Raw genomic sequence first — 21,791 nt, 5'->3', positions numbered from 1 at the left:
AACTTACAAATAAGGGTGAACATTTCTAAGTAAAATATAATATTTAGATTTGTGGCTCACTGTTGGCAAACAACCAATAAATGACATCACACCTCTGTAAGGTGGTGCACACTAAAATAATAAACTTATGAATGTCTGATAAGTAATCTCACAGTAAGAGGAAAAGTAATTGCCCATTTCCCACTCTGTAATGGTTACTTCTATAAGAAAGCAAAGATTTGGCCGGGCGCGGTGGCTCACGCCTGTAATCCTAGCACTCTGGGAGGCCGAGGCGGGTGGATCGCTCGAGGTCAGGAGTTCGAGACCAGCCTGAGCAAGAGCGAGACCCCGTCTCTACTAAAAATAGAAAGAAATTATATGGACAACTAAAATATATATATACAAAAAATTAGCCGGGCATGGTGGCGCATGCCTGTAGTCCCAGCTACTCGGGAGGCTGAGGCAGTAGGATCGCTTGAGCCCAGGAGTTTGAGGTTGCTGTGAGCTAGGCTGAAGCCACGGCACTCACTCTAGCCCGGGCAACAGAGTGAGACTCTGTCTCAAAAAAAAAAAAAAAAAAAAAAAGATTTTTACCTCCTGTCTTGAATCAGTACAAAAATTTTGAAACATATTTATTTTAAAAATAGAGAGGCCTGCTACATTAAAGAAAACTGTATAATGTGAAAAAATAGAAAGCCATATTTCATAACTGATATTTCCTCAATGTAAAATATTTAGCCTTTCATTCTAGGTTTTACATTATAAAAGTACATATGCTCCAAGACTTAATTAGAATTAGCTAATAGGCATGAAGTGTAAATTTTTTAAACACTATATAATGTTGTATATATGAATATACACTACAGATATTTTTATTTTAACATATCAAGAATAAAATGAGTGAAAAAAATCATGAAAAGTTGTGCTGGAGGGAGCTGGTATTTAGTGCAAGCAAGAGAATTTTTCATTTCACTTGTATAGTCTTGCTCTAAGCTCTTTCTTTTGGGATTAAGCCAGGATATTTCACCAGCTTTCACTAAGAAAACTGTTTTTCAGTAAAAATTATTAACTAAAAAACTAGTTTTTAAATTTGTATATAGAAAACCTCAGGAAATTGTGAAAACTGAAAAGTTACTGAATCTGAATTTTAAGAGATTTTTGTTATATGTGTACACATATTGCTTAGAGAAGTCAAAAAGTATCTGTGTTTTTTAAAAAAGAAAAACTTTACTGTAATTTTTAGACTTTTAAAGTAATATTTCTTTTACCTGAATTATTGAAGTGATTATTCCTCTTGAATACCTAAGTTAGGAATGATAATTTTTGAGTCAGAAAATGACTGCCAGGTATTTGTTTCTGAACATTAATAATGACAGTTTCAAGTGTTGTAGCTATCAATATGTGTATGTATCCAGATCATCTTTGATTATTACTTTGTGATGATTTGGTTATAGATTCTAGAGAAAGATGTTAATTAAGTAATATTTTGTTTCAGATTCAACCAACTCTGGAGATAACATGTATACTTTAATGAATGCAGTACCTCCTGGACCTAACAGGCCTAATGTAAATATGATTTTTTTTATTTTGGGGATGTATTTGAAGACTTTCAAACTCTGAGTACATTCCATTTCCTGGATATTGTTTAAACATCATATTTTGTTAGCCAGGAGCTTATTGGATATCAGAAAAATCAAAGTATTTCTATGCTCTAGGTTAAAAATACCATACATAACATATAACAGATATTTTATATCAATATAATTTAAATGTAAAACTGAACTTAGTTATAGAATATTGGTGTCATTTTATCTCAAATACTTAATAATTTTACTGACTACTTGAAAATGACAGGTTATATATAATCATTTATGTTAACCTCATTTTTAGCATCACTAAATTTTCTTTATTGCAATCTTTTTTTAATTCTGATAAACTTGAAAACAAATTAGGAAGTTGAATATGGTGGTTTTTCTTTAGAATATGAAATCTAGGGTTAAAATATGGAGTTGAGGCAGTTATACAGGAAGAATTTTGGTGTTCTTAATAAAGTATAGGTCATGATTTTTTCACAAATGCTCACAGGAAAATATTTTATTTTTCTATTATGTAAGGCCTACATGTTAACAAAAATATTTATAACAGATTATAGTTAATACACATATAGGTATGTATATAGGGTAGCTGAAATCAAAGAAAAATCAGAAGGTATGTATGTTATGTGCTAAACTGACCAAACATACCTGTAGTTTTAGTGTCTTTAAAACACTGTGGGGGCCGGATAAAAGGACCAAACCAAGTAAGTTCACAGGCTATTGGGCTTATCAGCACCAGTTTCTCAGTCCACATCTAAACTGTACTTTTGATAAAAGCCGAATAACAATAGTAAGTTCAAAGTCAATCTCGTTGACTTATCAGTAAGGCATTTATATATATTCCAGGTTATTTACTGAAAATTGATCCATGTGCTTTTAGATCCTCAATTTTATGAAGCAAAAAATGGCATTCTCCTGGAAAATTTATAAGCATGTGGTTTGTATGCTCACAGTGATGGAAGCCCATCATTTCCAGGGTTGGCAGCTGTTTTTCCCCAAAAGCCATCATGATTAGTAACCACCACCACTCCATCTACACATACACACACACACACACACACACACACACACACAACACATTCAGTATTCTGCACCATGCAACATGATAGAAATGCTTTTAGTATGGAAATTTTAAGAGAAAGTGTTTTCACTAGGCTGTCTTAACTGTAAATGTACAGTGATTATAGGTGTCTTGTCTTCAGACTGGGCTCCAGATTTTCTCGGAAGTATTCAGGCCATGGGCTCTCCATCACCAGCTCTATCATAGCACATCTAGTTACATCTAGCTTGTACCAGGCTTCTAATGTAAGATTTCACCTGAAAAAACAAAAAGAATTCCACTGCTTTAAAAAAAATGTTAAATAGAACTGCTGTAGAATGTCTGTTACTGAACTGACATAGTTGAGACTGCCAAGAATTAACTATCTTCAGCTATCCCCAAGGAGCTAAATGTATTTAACCTATAAGATGAAATTATTTATTATGTCAATTTGAACAAAGATAGATTGTCTGTTAAGAAAAATGTTAATGTTGGCATAATGATGTTGAATAATTCTTATTAATCAACCAATACCTTTAGCAGCTTCTTAAGAACTACCTTCGGGTTTTAATAGAAAATTTGTCATTATAGAAGAGAATGCTTATCTCATTTGCACTAGTTTATGAAATCTGAAGAAGAAAAATGTGGACATGAATGAGGATTAACATAAACACTTGGAACATACAGAAGATGAAATGAGAGACTTGGGGCAGTCCAGGTTGAGAATTTATAAAGCTGAAGAAACTCAAGTGAAAAATTTCCATAACTTGAAAATGGAAATAAGTTTTGGCTGTGTCTTGTAACATTAAATATAGATATTGTAACATTGAGATAAACAATTGTTTTCAGCATGATTACAGTAATTTTCTTCATTTTTAAAATAGTTTCCAATGGGCCCTGGGTCAGATGGCCCCATGGGTGGATTAGGAGGAATGGAATCACATCACATGAATGGCTCTTTAGGTAAGGATTGTACATTTGATGCTTAGAGTAAATTCAAAACAAAATCTTAATTCTATATAGTGGATATTGTGAAATGCTTCAACTTCTACATGCTCATTTTGAAATGGCTCTTTAGGTAAGGATTGTACATTTGATGCTTAGAGTAAATTCAAAACAAAATCTTAATTCTATATAGTGGATATTGTGAAATGCTTCAACTTCTACATGCTCATTTTGAAATGCTTCAACTTTTACATCGGACTGATAGTTTAATCTACAGTATATTGGTTAATATAACTAGAGATCATTTGAAAATCAGAAGTGTGAGAATTGTTCTAGCTCATATTCACAAGTATTTACTTTAACCTATCAAAACCTGGTGTTTTATGATAAAAGGAGACATTGCTGCTTTGGGCACGTATCATGCATGCCTACCCTGGAGGACTGCAGTACTCTTCCAGCTAGTTTGTCTCTAGAAGTCTGTGGACACAGTCTCAGAAGAACTTCAGTTCTCTGCAAGAATTTCTTAACTTTGTTTTTGTATTTTAGTGTTCATCTCCTTTTTAAAATAAAATTGGCAATCATATTCTGGATAGTTTGAATAATTCTCTTATGAGAGAACATTGCCTGCGTTGTCTTCGTGATAAAGATCATTTTTAGTATGTGACTAATGGTTACAAAAATACTTCATAAATGATGCCTGGTTAGCAAATGAAGCCAACTATTTGCAAGGTGAATAAAAAGTTGTCCAACAGTGAGAAATAAAGACAAGTGGTACAAAATTGACTAGGTCACACAGAACACTATACTTATAGGCAGACCAAATGCAAAACCGAAAAAAAGACATTTGATGTTTGAATATGTTTAAGTAACATGATCATAAATTAATTTAAAAGTTGACAATGGGGGTAGGGAGATTGTGATAATTTTTTTTCTTTTGGAAAGAGTTCATCTTTTACTGAAATTGGAGAAAATACACCCGTGAGTAATTTAGGTTATATACAGATTTCACTCCCCCTCCCAAAGTTAGGAAATTCCTCCCTCTGGTACCCCAAAAATCTGTGTAATTTCAATAACCAAGAAATTATTTGCAGCATATTAAGAGACTTATGTGCTTTTAAGGATCCATCTTATTTTGCCTGGGTTTCAAAGTCTTGATTTGTGTTGTCCAGTTACATTAGCCTCTAGCCAGGTGTGGCTATTTAATTTTAAATTAAATAAAATTTAAAATTCAGTTCTTCAGTTACACTGCCACATATCAGGTGCATGACAACCACATGTAGCTAACAGCTACCTTAACAGACATCACAGAAACATTTCCATCGTCACACAAAGTTCTGTTGGACAACAGCATTCTAAAATTTTATTTTCCAATTTATTGCAAAATAATTCACTCTCCAGTCTTTTATTTGTAGAATTATTTACAAAAAGATACCAATTGATCATAGTTAGAATGCTCTCAGTTATTCACTAGAACAGAATTTTCAGAAGAGTTTCACATATGCTTGGCATCTACTTCATTACTTTCTATAATGAACATTACTGTACATATTTTTATATATATTCATGATTGCATATATGTGTGCAGTATTTAAGAATTTGTTGTTATTTATTTGTAAGTTAATCATGTTAATAAGCCCTAACTTTATTTGTGACTGAATAATGTACTGTTATGATGTTATGTTTATTCTAGGAAAATTACTTATTTAAAATAGTTTAAAATAAAGCTAATATTGTGGCAAAGATCTGATTATTGTTCTTTGTTACCTAATGTATGATTCTACTGTTGCTTACATAAGAAAAATTAATATTGACTGTTCATTTCTCCCAGGAATCAAAATAAAAATATATTTTGAAGACATTTTTAGTTCTGATGGATTGCCATAAATATTGATTACTGTCACTTTTTAATATTATTAAGAATATGTTGCTTTGGGTTATTATGATAAAAATGATTCAGAATATTGTCAAATATTGTTGCAAGTTTTCATTTTATATTTTATCAGATTTACAGTATTTTCAGAAAATATCTGTAGAGATGTCTATGTATATTATATATACATTTTTAAAATTTTAATTGGGTAGGATATACAAATGATCTTTCTAGTATTTTACATTCAGGAATCTGTAATAACCATGATTTTCTTTATTCTTGTATTAAGAAAAAATAAATGCTTGGGAACTAGAGGTAGAATTCCTTACATTTGGCATCAGATGATACTGACTCGCTCTACAGTATAAAAGAATAGGGATTTTTTAAGATTCAAAACTCAGGAACTACACACTGGAAAATACATGCAGTGTACTGCATTTATTTCAATTAAAATAGTACTTAATTTCTAACTGAAATATTAATAAGGCTTTCTTTTCATATTTTGCTTCAGGCTCGGGAGATATGGACAGTATTTCCAAGGTGAGTACTGTGTATCCTCTGTGTTGGTTTTAATCTGTGTTTTATTTCATATGGAACTCTCATTAAAATTGTTAGAGTAACTTTATGAATTCTGTTCTTGAACAAGAGTTTGAAAGTAGAAGGCCAGGTATAATTAATCAGAAGTTAAAAATATTGATGTATATAATCTGTAGGGAAGGGAAAAATAAGCCTTTTAGGAATGTTCCTAAACATGCTAAGATTCATTTATAGGACATATTATATATTATTAATTGATATCAAAGTAATAACCAGTTTAATCATGTTATCACGTTACATATTTATAAAACAAACTGACAGACTTTAGATACTCTTGAAAATGTAAAGATGTCTAAAGCAATGTGAGAAGAGGTAAATTTGAAAAAGTGGTTATTATATATCATAAGGACATTGCATTTATACATCCAGTCGGTCTTTCAAACCTTCATTAGGCAATGTTGATTTCCACAGTTATTACTCTAGTCCCCAAAATAAAGTAAGAAAGTAGTTAGAGAAAATTTACATTAGTACAAGTAGGAAAGTGAGCCTTCTATTAGTATGTGTCTGCATTTTTCCTTCTTTAGTAGTAATATCTAAAATTAATCCTTTCCTTGAATGCCTTATATTTTTTGAAGAATAACACTTAAATACTTTTCAGGTCATGGTGAATTTAAAATAGTTCTCTGCAAGTAAATATATTTAGAATGATTGATAAGAACTAATAGTTACCTGCCACGAGAAGGACTTTCTTAGAGGTCTGCTTTGTATCAGTAAATAGAGAAATTCGTTAAAGAATGACTTTGTTTTTAATTCTATTTCTAATTTATATTCATGTGCAATAATGTAAAATTCCTGATGCTGAGGAAAATAAAATAAGATTGAGCTACAAAACATTTTAAATTAAGACTTCAAGCTAAAAAACAGTATAATTGGTATTCTGCCATTATACTTGTAATAGGTATAGCTGCTTGGCCTCAAAAGCACTTTGCATGTCTGTTTAGCAATAATCAGAAAGATTTTTTCTTTTCTAAAAATACATATATATTTATAATGGGCACTAGCTTACCTCTGTGAAATGGTATTCATAAAGCCTGTTTTCAAAATAACATTTTCTGTGTAACTTTATCAGAGCCGTCTCTCTTAGAAGCACCTTTGCAAGTCAGATAACCATAATTGTACTGGCAATCTCAGGTATTTCTAAAAACTTAATTAGCTGAATTGTACTTAGTGGTCACCAGTGAAATTTCTAATGTCATAGTTGAGAAGCATGTTCTCATATCTAAAAATGACCCTTAATTACACAAAAGTGGGATTATCAGATTGCTTTTGGCCATCTTCTTAAAATTTTCACTAACAACCTATACCCTTATACATTAGACAGATGTAAACAAAATTCTATATAGGAAAGTACTATGTAATTTATAAAGCACTTTAAAAATTGTAAATAGAGTCACAATGAATTAAATGCCATCTTCTAATCTGCCCTCATGTCAGATCCATTGTGTTCCTTCTGTGCTCATTTTCGCATTCCTATTCTCAGATACAAGGTTTTTCCAGTACACTATGCCCACTGCTCACAGCATTTTCTTGCCTGATGATATATTGCTTATTCTCTAAGCATTAGTTGACCACCCATTGTGTACTTTTGTGTGCTAGGTATTGCCTTGTGCACTATGGGAAGGATAAAAAAGACTTCTTTAACTACAAACATTAGCTACAAACATGTTCTCTGCCCTCAACTGGTTTCTATTTGGGCAAGAGTCCCTTCCTTCAGTAAACCTTAATGCACCAAGGCATTATGCTGGGCTCTAAAAGTCCGGAGATAAATAAGATGTGGTCTTCACCCTCAAGAATTTCAATGTAACTGAGGAGACCAAACAAATACAATAAGGAAAAACTGTTACAAAGCAAAGTTCATATATATATTTAAATTAACATAAGATTTATCCCACAAGTGATACACAAATGCCACTTACCAATGTACTGCCATTGACTAGTTGCACCTGCCTTCAACTGAGTGTCTACACAGCTCATTTCTGCACTGCCCCCGCTGTGGGTCCATAGGCTCTGGGTTCTAACCTGGCTCCCTGGGTGATGGTAGCGCTGCTGTTAGTTGCACTAGAGCCACTTTTTCTCCCAGCAGCAGCAGCAGCAGCATGTGCATTGTATACCACCCTTCCCCAGTCCCGTTTCTCCCTGCCTCTGTCCACTCACAGACTGATTTTTCCAGTCTTTTACTCTGTGATATGCAGTCACTGCCTCCACATCCCACCTTTCTTCCATTTCCAACCCATGTCCAGCTATCTCAAGAAGATTTCTCCTCCCTTTTCTTTTTCCTGGGCTCCTTCATTTTCATCCTGATTTTTTCTAGTTATTTTTGTTTGTGAATCAGAAGATGACTTTAACCATTACTGCTTAGTAATTTTGTTCAAAATTCCACTTAGGTCTCTAGCTACATTTTCCCAGTTCTCCAGTTAAAGTTGTGTTTTGTCAAGCACCAGTATTGCATATTTTTTAAAAACTTCTTACTCTGTTTTTAAATATTGTTTATTTAAGATAAAGAGTACTGAATTGTGAATCAGAAACCCTGGTTGTACTACAGTGCTTAAAAATTGTGGGAACATGAGGTTGCTGTGAGCTAGGCTGACGCCACAGCACTCTAGCCTGGGCAACAGAGCAAGACTCTGTCTCAGAAATAAATAAATAAATAAACATTGTGGGAACGTGTTACTTAATCTCTCATAGTCTTAGTTTCCTTAGCTGTAAACTAAAGCTTGTAGTTCATTCCCTGGCTACTTCAGAAAATAGTTTAAAATCAAGCGTGAACATATGCTAAGGGCTATGAAGTACTATAGACATTAAATATCTTCCTTCTCATTAATTATACAGTCTTTTGTGGGCAAGGCTAGGAACTGTCACTATCAATTGTACTTTAACAGCACTGTTTCAGTGGCAAAATGCATTCAGAGTTTCAAATGAAGTTTCAAAATTATTTCTTGCTCAGTTAAGGATTACCTAGTCAAACTCATATACATCTTTCTCAAAATGCAGAATTTATCTTTAATTTAGAAGCCTTTTTAATGATATGTGAAATTCCTTTCATCCCCTTTTCAACATAGGATTCACCTATTTAATCAATGGAACAAAAATATTTTTCTTTGGAATTGTTTTAGAGATTGGGGGTGAAGAAAAGCATATTGTGTTTTCTTAGAAGGAAAGAAATTCTGCAGTTCACGTTAAGATATTTCACATTTATATTTTTGAGTTTTAAAAAAAAAATCTTATGAGAAGGCAAGACCTGATCGTATCATGTTTAATAAATTATCACAGGAATCGTTTCAACCTGAAGCTTTCTGACCTCAAGAACCGTGGTTCCAGTTAGAGATCCCCCACTGTTCCCAAGGGAGCTGCCTGACAACTGTAGATCTCTGCCATCATCTCAGGTGTGCTGGCCTGAGTTCTAGCTCAGTCGTACCCACTGGGAGAGCAACTGGCAGTTTGTTCTTTTTGGAGGCTAGCAGAGTCAAAACAATACTCTATAAAACTCACTATTGGCAGCCTATGAGAAATCAATTCAAAATCCGCTACCAAAGGGCTTAGAATAATGTTATTTTATTCTAATTATAAGCAGAACCAAATTTTCTACAAGTGTTACTTTTTAATTTGAAATTTTAAAAAATTTAGAATTTAAAAAACTTTTAATAGTTTGGAACAATTTCTGACCGTGGAAGAAGGGACAATAACTTACTGATTAAGAGAAGATATGGAAGAATACTTATGAGATAAAAATCAGAGACCAGGGAGTCTGAGAGTTAAACATGGCAGCCAGAGGAAATTGTGTGTGTGTGTGTGTATAAAATTCATATATGACATTATGGCTTAAAATTTTTCAAGCTTGAAGGAAAAGTAAATGAGAATATAATAAAAATATAATAAAATCACTTAAAGATGGAATCCACATAATCCTAACTATATTTTTGCAAGCTAAATTCTTAAAGTAGGGAATAAAGTACACATTAACTGAAATAAAAAATGTAACCAACATGCCTAATATAGCTACAAGGACTCTTGTATTCTTTTGTACTCCTTATTCCCTGATTATGTGCTCATACAATTTGAGTTTCTTTTTGACCACCTAAATCCTTTTTGTACATTATATTCTTGCCTTGATGATAAAACCTGCTGGAGACACTGTACACAAATGCAGCTGCAGGTAAATGAAGCATACACACAGTTCATTGACACCCACCTTCATAGCCTGTTCTGGGCGGGGCTGTGGTACCACTGTCTTTGCTGTTCCTCAGATACCAATATTTAGCTTGCACTCCAGCCTGTATCATCATCATGTCACTCAGGGATTATGGACAGCACAATTTCCGTGAGATTCTCCATTGAAGAGCTTTTGTTGTTTTCACATTTTGCAAATATTACTCAAGGTAAAAATACATATGCATTAATATATTGTCCTATCACTTCAAGCTTTTCAAATATGGTCCAGTCAGCTGGATAGAAATAAGTTTCAGAGATCTGATATTATCTCAGTTTTGTATGATCAGTGTGTCCTTTTAATCTTCCTCTCAAAGTCCTTAAATACCCCATCACCACCAAAAAAAAAAAAAAAAAAAGCATATAATGCTGAGCCACCATGCTATGAAGAGATTGTATGGAAAGCAGAAATAATAACACTGAAAGTATTTTAATATTAGCAATGCATTATTACTTTCAAATTCTAAATATTTAAAAATCCACACTTCAAGTCAGGAATCAGATTTGAAGTTAGCTAAACTTCCAGAATTATAAATCAAGAAATGATATATGGCAAAAGTGCAGCAGAGATTTAAAGAACCCCAACTGAGTCAGAGATATAGTTTCTCTCAAGACACCCGTATACTACAGGGGGTGTGAATGTTACACGAGAATGAAGAGGGCTCATTTTGTGCTTTTATTTGTATAAAATATGCAGCTTCCAAGTACATCCTTAAATTTTCTTATGTATATATTAGATTATGTTTTATTCTGATATTACCAATTTCTCCATTATGTATAAAATGATAGAAGTCTGCATTTACCAAAAGAGCTTACAGATTTAGGGTAAATCTTATAATTTTTTTATATAAATTCAGTTTCCTTTTTGAGCTAAGTCACCACTATCATTTCTGTTTTCAAAGAAAAGTTTATTATTTAATTAATAATTTTAATAATCAATGAATTATAAAATAGTGCACTTAGTTAAATTTTACTTAAATTTTTTTTCCAGGAAATCAAGATATTCATGTTCATTTCAAAGTACAGTTGCTTTTCTATATACTTAGGAAACTAGCATTTTGAGAGAAAAATTTATCAAAAAAAAGTAGAATACTCTTTATGCTATTAAAGTATAGTTCCTGAGTCCTTGGGGGTTATTGGCATATAGAACTCCTATGGACTTCAGAGGTTCCTTTTTCTTAGATCCTCCCTGTGGGGTGCACAGCAAGACAAGATATAAGTGTATTTCCACCAGCTCATCTACCTGTCTCTGCTTTACAGCTTAACCATATTCTTAAAAAGCACATATCCTTTTGGGAATAACTCATTCATGAAATTTTAATGCTTATGAAATAACTTGTAGTTAAGTCAAAATCCTCTGAGCAATTTTCTTTAAAAAATCCAAAAACTTATTCCAAAACAATATAAATAGCAATGACTTAGGGACACAATCTAAAATCTTTCTTCCATTCGACATAACAAATAAAAATGTTTAACCCCGAAGTTTTGTTTTTTTTTACAAGTCAATAAACTGGATCTTGAAAGGGTACCCTCAGTCACAGTCGTAATACTGTATAAACTTGTTTTATATTCCAATATCATTCTATATTTCCTATCATTGTGGAATATCAGATATACTGACATGGCTAAAATTGCACAGTAATAATGAGACTAGCAAATTTAAATAGACTATGAAGCAATGCACTGCTAACTTAGATTAGATTGCTAACAGCAGCCGTTTTATCTTAAAGGTAAATCTGCTCTTAAACTAATGATAGGAAGATGTTCTAAAGTAGTTTATTTTTGAGCCCCCTTTTCCTCTAGAGTACATAAAAAATTCTGAAGTCCTAAGATATCTCTCTTGTTCTTAAGTTGTTAACTATCTTCCTTTCTTCCTTATGGTTCATATAAAAAAAAAGTTGAAATAGTGTTATCTGTAAACTGCATGTAAAAGTAAAGGGAAATGTTCATTAAAACTGTGACCTTTTAAAGTTTGATTAGTGAAATCACTAAGGGAGTTATTGTTCCATCATGCCTTTTCAGTGGGTAGGATTACTTCATCACACCCCTGCTGGGAATGTTTTTTAAACCCTCCAGAGTTCTAGGAACTCTATAACCTGAGGGTAAGAAATTGAATAAATATTGATTCTGAGACTAAGAAAATAGTTATGGTAAGTTATTTTGTGTGTTTTTGTTTGTTTTTAAATTTTCATTTGGGAACGCATTAGTACTTGTCAAAGTGCAAAGAATGAGCTAGAATACATGGTAGAAGTCTAAGATTAAAATTATAAGTTTCTTTGTCCTTAGAGGTGCTGCTATAGATTCAATTTTTAAAACAGTACAATGCAAGAGGGAAATTAAAATCTTCAACAATGCCTTGTTTTCTAAATCTTGTTTACAGAATTCTCCCAATAATATGAGCCTGAGTAATCAACCGGGCACTCCAAGGGATGATGGTGAAATGGGGGGAAATTTCTTAAATCCTTTTCAGAGTGAAAGTGTAAGTATTCCCTTGACCATATTATTATATACAGATTTTATTTCTGAAGTTCTTCTATTAGAATGAGTGCATAAAGCCATTAATAGTGCTGTTATCTTAGAGTTCAGTTGGCTGATCTTTTAAAAGTTAAAGGAACCTGTAAGTAGAATTTCTTTGAAAAAATTTTTAAAAGACAAACTTTTTCTTTTTGACTCCTATATACTTAGTTACAAGAACCATACTAATTTTCTCGTAGAAAGCATCCACTGTAAAGGAGCAAACTGGGAAACAAGTTGCCTATTTGATAATATGTATAAGTTTTCATGTTACTAAAATGTCTAAATTCCAAAACCCAAACAAATTTCATCTTCATAGGATTCATGCCATCATTAAAATTTATTATGGGGGAATCTGTCAAACTACAGGCAGAATCAGAAGACACACTACCCTCATTTTGCCTCATTCAACCTTTATCAGAGTTGATACCATCAGAATTTGAAGAAGCAGCTAATAGCATATCTACTTTTGCACAGAGTGGGCACTTGCCAAAATGGAACCCAAGATTGAGTGTTCTATGGATTCTTTTACTTCTTAGTATCCACCTAGGACCTCTGCATGGGACAAGACTTCCCCAGCTTTTAGACTTTATTTCTGTTAAAACTAGAAATAAAAGCATGCTGCTCTTTAGTGTATTTTCAGGATACGTATGACTAGAGAGGACAAAGATGATATATATTAAAATTCAAAAGCTCAGCCAGTCAGTGATGAGAAAAACATGAGGAGCTACCTAGTTTAAATCATAATGCTTAGGACCAGGGGAATTATTTTTTAGATCCTGGTTCTTTCACTGGTTTGCTTCAGGACTATGAACACATTAGTTAATTTCTCTATGTCCACTTTTATCTAATTAGAGACACATTTCTTTTTCTGCTAATTTTTGCAGCAGTAAAATGGTATAATTCAGAGAGGTGTAATGATAATTCAGTTTAACATTTATTGAGCCTGCTAAACGTAAAGCACTAGGTTAAAGACAATATATTCTGAAATAAATATAACACCTACCCTCCAAGAACACAGTCCAGTAGGAAAAATAGATGCTTACATAACTAAAATATGTCAGATTAATGAGTGCTATAATAGATATAAGCCATGTATTTTAAAAGTAAGAGGAAATGATTAATTTTGAGTTGGAAAAATTGTTTTTGAAAACAGTTCCATATGACTTTAACTGTATGGACAGGGACAGGAGGAACTCCCCCCTCTCCTTCCTTCCCAGATTTGTCGTTGTGACTGCTGCCTTGTTTAACAGTTGGAAAAGGGGTACATTTCAGAACTGGGATAAGAAAGCTCTTCATGGGGACAAAGAATGAGATAAAACAGGACTTGAAGAACTTCTTTGCACAGAATAAGCACCAGCCACACCCTTTAATCCCAACCAGACTATGCACATGCAAAACAGCAGATCCTTTTGTAAGTGCATTTAGAAAAGAGAGCAGCTCCCACCCCTGACTCCTGGCCCAGCCTCACTGCCCCTGAACCCAAGAAGGAGGTTCAACGCTAGACTTGTAGCAGAATTAGCAGAAAACAGAAGCTCCCTCCTCTCTCCTCCTTCCTTCCTTCCTGTCCCCACCAGAAAAGGCACAAAAGGGAAAATAATTAGTTGGGGGACTGAGAAACTGCACAGTACAGCCTTCCCACTGGCTCCTCCTTTCGTTCTTGTCTGTCTGGTGAGAACTGACTTGTAATGGGTGATGTCGCCGTTATCTGTGGCTTTCTCTACGGTGTTAGCACACGTTTGTTTAGACCTTTGTAAGATTAGGCGATGAGAGGAGAGAGGAAGAAAAACAAAAGAGATTCAGTGCTAACAAACATAAGACTTTAAAGAAGTAAATAAGCTAGATAGCTCCAATTAATTAGCTTTTCTATAATCAAGGAAAAGCAGAACTATTTATGAATTAAAAAGAAAACATTTTCCAATAAATGGAAATGTAAATTCTAGTGTTTTTTATTACACATAACTCTGAAAAGCACATATTTTTGAGCAGTCTGCCATTTGAGGATTTCTCAGTTTTTATCTTGAAGTTCAACCACAGGAGGCCTAGTAAGGGAGGGAAGGAACATCAATTGAGTACTTACTATGTACCAGATACTATCCTAGTCGCCTCACACATGCTACTTAATTAATACAGGAACAAAAATGCCCAACCCAAAGCCATAAACTTTACAGTGCCAACATGCTTAACAAAACAAAACATGAATCAGAAAATGCTTCACTACTCAGCCTTTTTTTTTTTTTTTTGGATTACAAACAAGGCCCTTTATTTCAAGTAACAAAGATGCCCCCTAGTGTTCAAACTGTAACATGTTTGTTTTTGAAAGTACAGAATACAAAAAATAGTGTTTCATGCCCTCTTCAAGTGAAGAAAGTGCTTGATTTTATTTCCTGAATTAATTTAGAAAAATATTTTCCCGCAGCATTGAACTTTAATCAATTGAGTAGACATGATATTAAAGTCATGGTATCAAGTAGGAGTTATAAACAAGGCAGTAGATCATCTCCTATTACCCTCACTCTCCTTCGTCATTTTCTGCTATGTTGAAGAAATCCCATCGGCCCCAATTTTTTTATGTAGTCACACACACTACATTTATTTCACTTCAGCTCAGAGTAGAGGAACTATTTTTTATTTCTTCTAAGAAAATAAAATATTATATAGATAGATCCTTAGACATAGAAATATAGTGAGATCTAAAGTGTTCTTGACATATATAAACAGGAGTTTATACACTCTGTTCAAAGATATCTTTGTTAATGGATATCTCATAGATTTTACGGTACATGAACTCGGTATAATAAGTTAAAAAAAATCCCAAGTTCATACCTCTCTCAAAATATATTTTGCATTAAAAGGTAAAATAAGTAGGTATATGTTTAAAATAACATCTTTAGGTGTTGCATTTTTTGCTAAACCAAGCAGTTAATGCTGATGACAGCTTTGTAAGAGCCGTTTTGTCATCTAATTGAGGAGAACTAGACTCAAAATAGTTTTGAAACAGGGCAACCTGATACCACAGCGTTTTGGCACAATGTGTCATGGCATATTGACGCAGCAGTACAGTAGAAACATGGAAGTGTGGTCTCAGTACAGTGCACCATGAATATTTTATGTCTCTAAATATGATACTCCATTTAACACCTACTCTTCCTTTACTTCTGGAAAATTGTAAGCCACTTCTCCACTACTCTGAAGGATAGTATTCAATAGCAAAAATTTATTTTTGCTTGCTCATTCTGTCAGTTTTCCTAGAAGTTTCGTGATTTCACCTAATTGTATTTATTCGAAGTAGTTTCAATAAACACAACTGAAGATGAGCAGTTTACAGCCTTAGGAATGAGAATAGCACATTGCTTATATAGACACACAGGCATAAATACAAACTATTTTACTGTACCAAAAACAGCATGTCATTTTACAGATATGTGTATAACTCAAAAATTAAACTGTACTAGATGCTTGCTCATTGTTGAGTGGTCCTGCTTGGAGCTGATGGCTTCCACCCTTTCTGACTAAATCTGATTCTCATTTTCTCTAATGTTGGACCTATTTTTTCACTCAGTATCCTCCCTGAGAAAACCTAGCTCTCTCTTAACTTCCCAACAAATCAGTAACAAATTATCATTTTTCTATAAGATTTGTTTGAAACATTTGAAATATCACAGGTTTTAAACCTGTTTGATAACAGAGCCTGTGCTTATGTATATTGCTATTTACATATATACATACTTTTAACAGTATATATTAGAATGAAGGCTATTATATACTTTTAACACCATTTCCTAATGTTACACAATAAATGAATGAACTGGAGTAATATTTATAAAAAAAGGATTCAAGAATTTTTAAAATCCTGATTATTCAGGATATACATTAAACTCTGGCATCTAGAGTTAACTATGACTTAACCAGAAACTTTTTGTAAAAACATGTCCTTTGAGGTCCTTTCTGAAATGTTCTAATATCTTTTACTGTTTTATATTATTGACACAGGATACTCAATAAAATCTTTGTTTTAAAATAATGATTATCTAGCCGTGCTATTTAAATTAATTCAAATTAAATACAGCTACATTTTCAGTTACTAAGTTGTACTAACTACATTTCAGGAGCTCAGTAGCTGCATGTGGCCGGTGGCTCTTGTGAGGGACAGCACAGAACATCTCCATTGTCATAGAAAGTTCTGTTGGATAGCACTGATTGGATCACTGATTCTTACTGTAGATAACAGTAGCTATAGAAAGCATAGATTAAATTTTTCTGTGCCCATTTTGCCATATTCTCTAATTTTTTCTATTTCGACTAAAACCTTGGTATCTGTTTCTTTTCTTGTTATTTTTGCCCTTTAAATACCAAAATATAATTCTGTTTAGTCAAAGGCTGTGGATAGTTCATTGAAGCTTGCTGTCATTATTTATAATGTGAGACTTTGCATGGCATCTTATGATGAAATGGGAGTATGTTCCCATTCCAGCGCAGGGTCGGGGGTAGGCTCTGTTTCATCAGCCTTGTCTATGACTGGTGGTTTTGTTTTGGTTTTGCTGTGCTTGTTTGCTGCCACCATCAAGGGTAAAGAATAAGAGGAAGAATCTCCTTTCTCTTCTCTGGCAGTCTCCCCTCTTGACTCCCTATTATCCAACATACAGAGTCAATTCAAGTATGTAACTTCACTTTCCTATACCGAAACAGAACTGTAGGCTAAGTGACTAACAAGTGGATTTTCCTTGATTTGACCCATGTTCAAGGATTAACAATCCTCCCCCTAAGGTCCAGTGACCCTTTTTCCAGGCCTAATCACCCACCTTTACTCAGGAACAGTGCATGTTTTTGGTTGGAGCCCTGATGACTTCAGGTCCAGTTGTCTGCCAGTTGAGCCATTGTCACTCTGTGCCCTTCCCTAGAGAATCCTGCTTTGTCACTATAGTACATCCTCACCTTAGGACTCACCTGTACCTCTTCGGTTTCTGCTGTCCATCTCAGCATGCCTGGAATTCACTTCATTCTGTCCTCCTCCTGCTACCTTTCTAAAAAGTCCATGCTCCCCCAGTCCAGGATCATCACCATTCCTGGTTAAGCTCCTGCAGCCTGGGGCCAGTTCCACCTCTTTCCACGAGGAACAATTATTATTACTAGCATGTTGAAAGGAATTCCCATTTGCCCCGGGTCTTCACAGATTTCCATTAAAACATTTAATATTCAAGGGTCCACTTTTACATCTTAATTCAGAAACCGTCTTCATCTAGAGACCATTACCATTTGGGAGTGGATGCCTATCCCCACAGCTCAGATGATCTACAACTGTGCTGTCCAAAATGGTGGCCACTAGCTACATGTGTATATTTAAATTCAAATAAGTTTCAGTTAAGTAACATTAAAAATTTAGTTCCTAACTTACACTAACTACATTTCATGTGCTCAGTAGCCACATGTGGCTAGTGGCCTGTGTCAGCTAGCATAGACTATAGAACAGGTCTATCATTGAAGAAAGTTTTACTAGACCATGCTGCTCTAGAACTTTTCTTTTAGAGTCTATTCCCCAAGAATATAAGGGCAGATTGACATAATTATCAAAACAATTGCTCTTTATTCCTCTCTAAATCATTTTTGAAACCACCTTTTCTAAGTTTCTGAAAGCCTCACCTGTTATCACTTGTCGGCCTCATGAAAGCGACAGGTAAGCAGGTAACAACAGTGTGGAGCCACGTGCAACCCAGAAATGATGTGGGTTGAGACTGGAGTCACAGATTAGGGGCAAGAGGCTTAATGCTCAAGTATAAATCAGACTCTTAAGATTTTAAATGCTTCGATGAGATCTTCTTGGGGGCAGCTAGGAGTTTTTGTTTTGTTTTGTTTCGTTTTTCTACAATATTAACATTTACTGAGCACTTTCTATGTATTCAATAAATAACATGGTTTTAAGGATTTTGTAGGCAATCAGTCCTCCCAAAACCTTTTTAAGATAGATACTATTATTAAGCCCATTTTCAAAGTAGGGCAAGTGAAGTCAAGAGAGGTTAGGCAACTTGCCCAGTTTACACAGTTAGTAGATAGCAAAGACTAGTCCTCATACTTTTTTCGTTATAGTTCAACCTTGAACTGAATTTACCCAAATTTGTTACAAGTGCCTACAAAACAGAAGTCTGACTGGAAGGAGAAGGCTGAGAGACTGAGTAACTATCAGCCTCCTAGGTCCAAGAAGAGAGTAGGACTCATTGCTTTTTAGGGGAGATGTTAAAAATTTCAGGACTAAGTTAAGTCTGTATAAATTTACTCTTTCTCTTATTTTATATTATATTAGATTAAAAACTTGGGCATTCAAGAGAGTATAAGAAGTTAAAATTCATTGTTTCTATTGTCGTACCAAGAAGAACCTTAGTGGTCTGTGAAAGAATTGTTGTTAAAATATGGATTCTTCTTTCCTTCTAGTACTCCCCTAGCATGACAATGAGTGTGTGATCCATTACCAAGTCCTCTCATGAAAACCACAGTGAGTCAGCCCTTCACAGAACTACTACGGAAGAAAATTATTCATCACAGTGTACAGTTAAACAAAGGAATCTCAGTCACACCAAACCAACCTTTTTATTTCCTGCTCTCTCCCCTATTTTGTGAAGAAAGCGGGTCCAACCGTGATTCAAACAACTGTACGGAGCGGCATATTAGAATTGCCCTAAACCGAACTGCAAATAATTATGTGTGTATGTATATGTGTGGGAAAGAGAATGTACTGTATATGTGTATGTTATATGGACATATACACATACATACATTGACCCACAGGACATTGTAAAATATTATCACATGACATCTTCAGTAGAAATAAGTAGGGACTTTTATTCCATCCTTTTTTTCACGTTTACATTTTAATTATTAAAAGTTGCTCCTGCCCCCTCCCTGAACTATTTTGTGCTGTGTATATCACTGCTTTATATAAGTTATTTTTTAAGGTGAACTCAGATGTTATGGTTTTGTAAATGTCTGCAATCATGGATAGGAATAAAATCGCTTATTTGAGAGCTTTCATTAAATTGAGTCTGATGCCAGTTATCCTGTGAATCACAAAGTGTACTGTCTCAAAAACAGAAGAGAGTGTGTCTTCATCTTTATGTCACATCAAACAACTCCTCAGTTACCTTCAGTGAACAGTATTTTTGTACTTTTTATTTGAGAAAAACACTTCCAGTCAACAAAAGCTTAACTGGGGCCACACACAGTATATTTCTGCAATAACTGCTTTCAATGGGGTTCTTGATTTGTTTGTCTTGGATGATACAGAAATCATTAATTAGCTCAAATTGCTTAGACCATAGCAATAAAGTGACAGGAGTTGTCATCTTTTTATCAACATGTTTTCTCTTTGATGTGATAAAGCCCAGAAGTGATAACAAAACCATTTGCTTAAATTTACCTCTAGTATTTGCAGGAATACTAGAGGTAAATTTTTAATAACATACTAATGTGAAATGGTATCTGATTTTTATTCAGACTTCTTGTGAACATATTCATATAGACATCACAAGCAAATACATTGAGATGATTAAGATTTTCAGCACAAAGGAGAAAAGAGTTCCTACCATACCTAGAGGCCTTTGGAGAGCTGCTTTTTTACCCAGGTCTCTTGTGTGCCAGCAGCAGAACTGAGTGGTGTCAGTCCCCTCTGTGCAGACCTTCTCTCTGGCGGCAGAGCCCCTGCTCTGTTCCTGGCCTTTTATTCAGAGAATATCATCTGTAGTAACTTCGCTTCACCTGGCCATTGACTTCAACAGGCTAAATCTACATTGTGTAACTGAGTGTTCAGAAAAGAGTGAGTAAATGTTTTTTTTTGTTTTTTTTTTTAATAAATCTACTTCCCTAATGAAAGCACCTTGCTCTATGGCACTTTCCAGATATTTCGGGTTTCTGTATTTAATTATACATACAAACACCAAAATCATAATATAAAAGTATAAAGACTTTAATTTTAGATTCGAAAAGATAACTTGGTGATCATTTGTGTTAAAATTGTGATAAAAATAGCCACTGACAAACACCAACTATATATCCAAACTCCAGAGACTAAAAAGCATTGTTTAATCTCACATAAGAGGACTCTTCTCTTTCCTTTAAGGTTATGGTCACTAGGGTGAAAATTTTGCAGGATACAGTCATGCACCTTGTAACATTTTGGTCAACCACAGACCGCATGTACAATGGTGGTCCCATAAGATTATAATACTGTACTTCTACTGTACTTTGTCTATGTGTAGATATACTTAGATACACAAATACTTACATTGTGTTACAGTTGCCTACGGTATTCAGTACAGTCGCATGCTGTACGAGTTTGTGGCCTAGGAGTAGTAGGCTATAACATATAGTCTAGGTGTGTCGTGTGCTGTACCATCAAGGTTTGTGTAAGTACCTATGTGATGTTGGCACAAGAACAGAATCACCTAACCATGCATTTCTCGGAATGTGTCCCCGTAGTTAAGCAAAGCATGACTATATTTGCTAGTACCTGGTCCCAAATGACTTATTTCTCTCAAATTCATAATGATTTATTCCTTCTGAAAGTAAATATTTTGCCTGTACATAACAGGGATGTTGGGCAGAAATATTGATGGGGGAAAAAAAGAAGCTGAATTAAATTTATGTTGCAGCTTTAAACTATGATAAAGTGAGTCACAGTTAATCACACACAGTGTCCGGGAGCCTAGGACTGCACACTGGAGAAGCAGCCTCCTGCTCTCTAGCTGCAGAGACCTTTCATGAAAAATTTAGACTAAAAGGTCTTTACCTCAAGCCACGGTAACCTGAAGATGACACTTTGTACAGACATCTGAATTTACCAAGAATACTTTTAACTTTCACTTTTTATGACAACTGTACAAAACTGACAGTCCTTTTATTATTAAGCTTAATGTTATAATGCTAGAATATTCAAACTTTTTTTGACTCTTTTCTCCATTGTTACTGATCTTGAATTTCTTTTATTTGCCTTCTGAGAAGGTATTGTTTCTTATCGCAAAGAATCATGAACCTGATTTTGCTTGCCCTTATTTTGGGG

At 34.2% G+C, this 21,791-nt stretch overlaps 1 protein-coding gene across 24 annotated transcripts in view; it reads left to right on the top strand.

Moving 5' to 3' along the window:
• Positions 1-19,420, top strand: part of SSBP2 (single stranded DNA binding protein 2) — a 277,450-nt gene extending 258,030 nt beyond the window's left edge. For 18 of the 24 annotated variants that reach the window (XM_069492224.1, XM_069492220.1, XM_069492221.1 and 15 more), the window contains 5 exons: positions 1,475-1,545; positions 3,498-3,576; positions 5,940-5,968; positions 12,612-12,710; positions 19,172-19,420. In XM_069492224.1, coding sequence (XP_069348325.1) covers positions 1,475-1,545; positions 3,498-3,576; positions 5,940-5,968; positions 12,612-12,710; positions 19,172-19,201 — 308 coding nt within the window. In that variant the 3' untranslated portion in view covers positions 19,202-19,420. The remainder of the gene's footprint in view (positions 1-1,474; positions 1,546-3,497; positions 3,577-5,939; positions 5,969-12,611; positions 12,711-19,171) is intronic. The other 6 variants (XM_069492223.1, XM_069492217.1, XM_069492214.1 and 3 more) reach the window with 3 other exon arrangements.
• The last annotated feature ends 2,371 nt before the right edge of the window (positions 19,421-21,791 follow it).

Source organism: Eulemur rufifrons, chromosome 17, assembly GCF_041146395.1.
Source record: "Eulemur rufifrons isolate Redbay chromosome 17, OSU_ERuf_1, whole genome shotgun sequence".
NCBI lineage: Eukaryota > Metazoa > Chordata > Mammalia > Primates > Lemuridae > Eulemur > Eulemur rufifrons.
The sequence above is the reverse complement of the archived record's forward strand: the minus strand, read 5'-3'. Positions and strand labels throughout refer to the sequence as shown.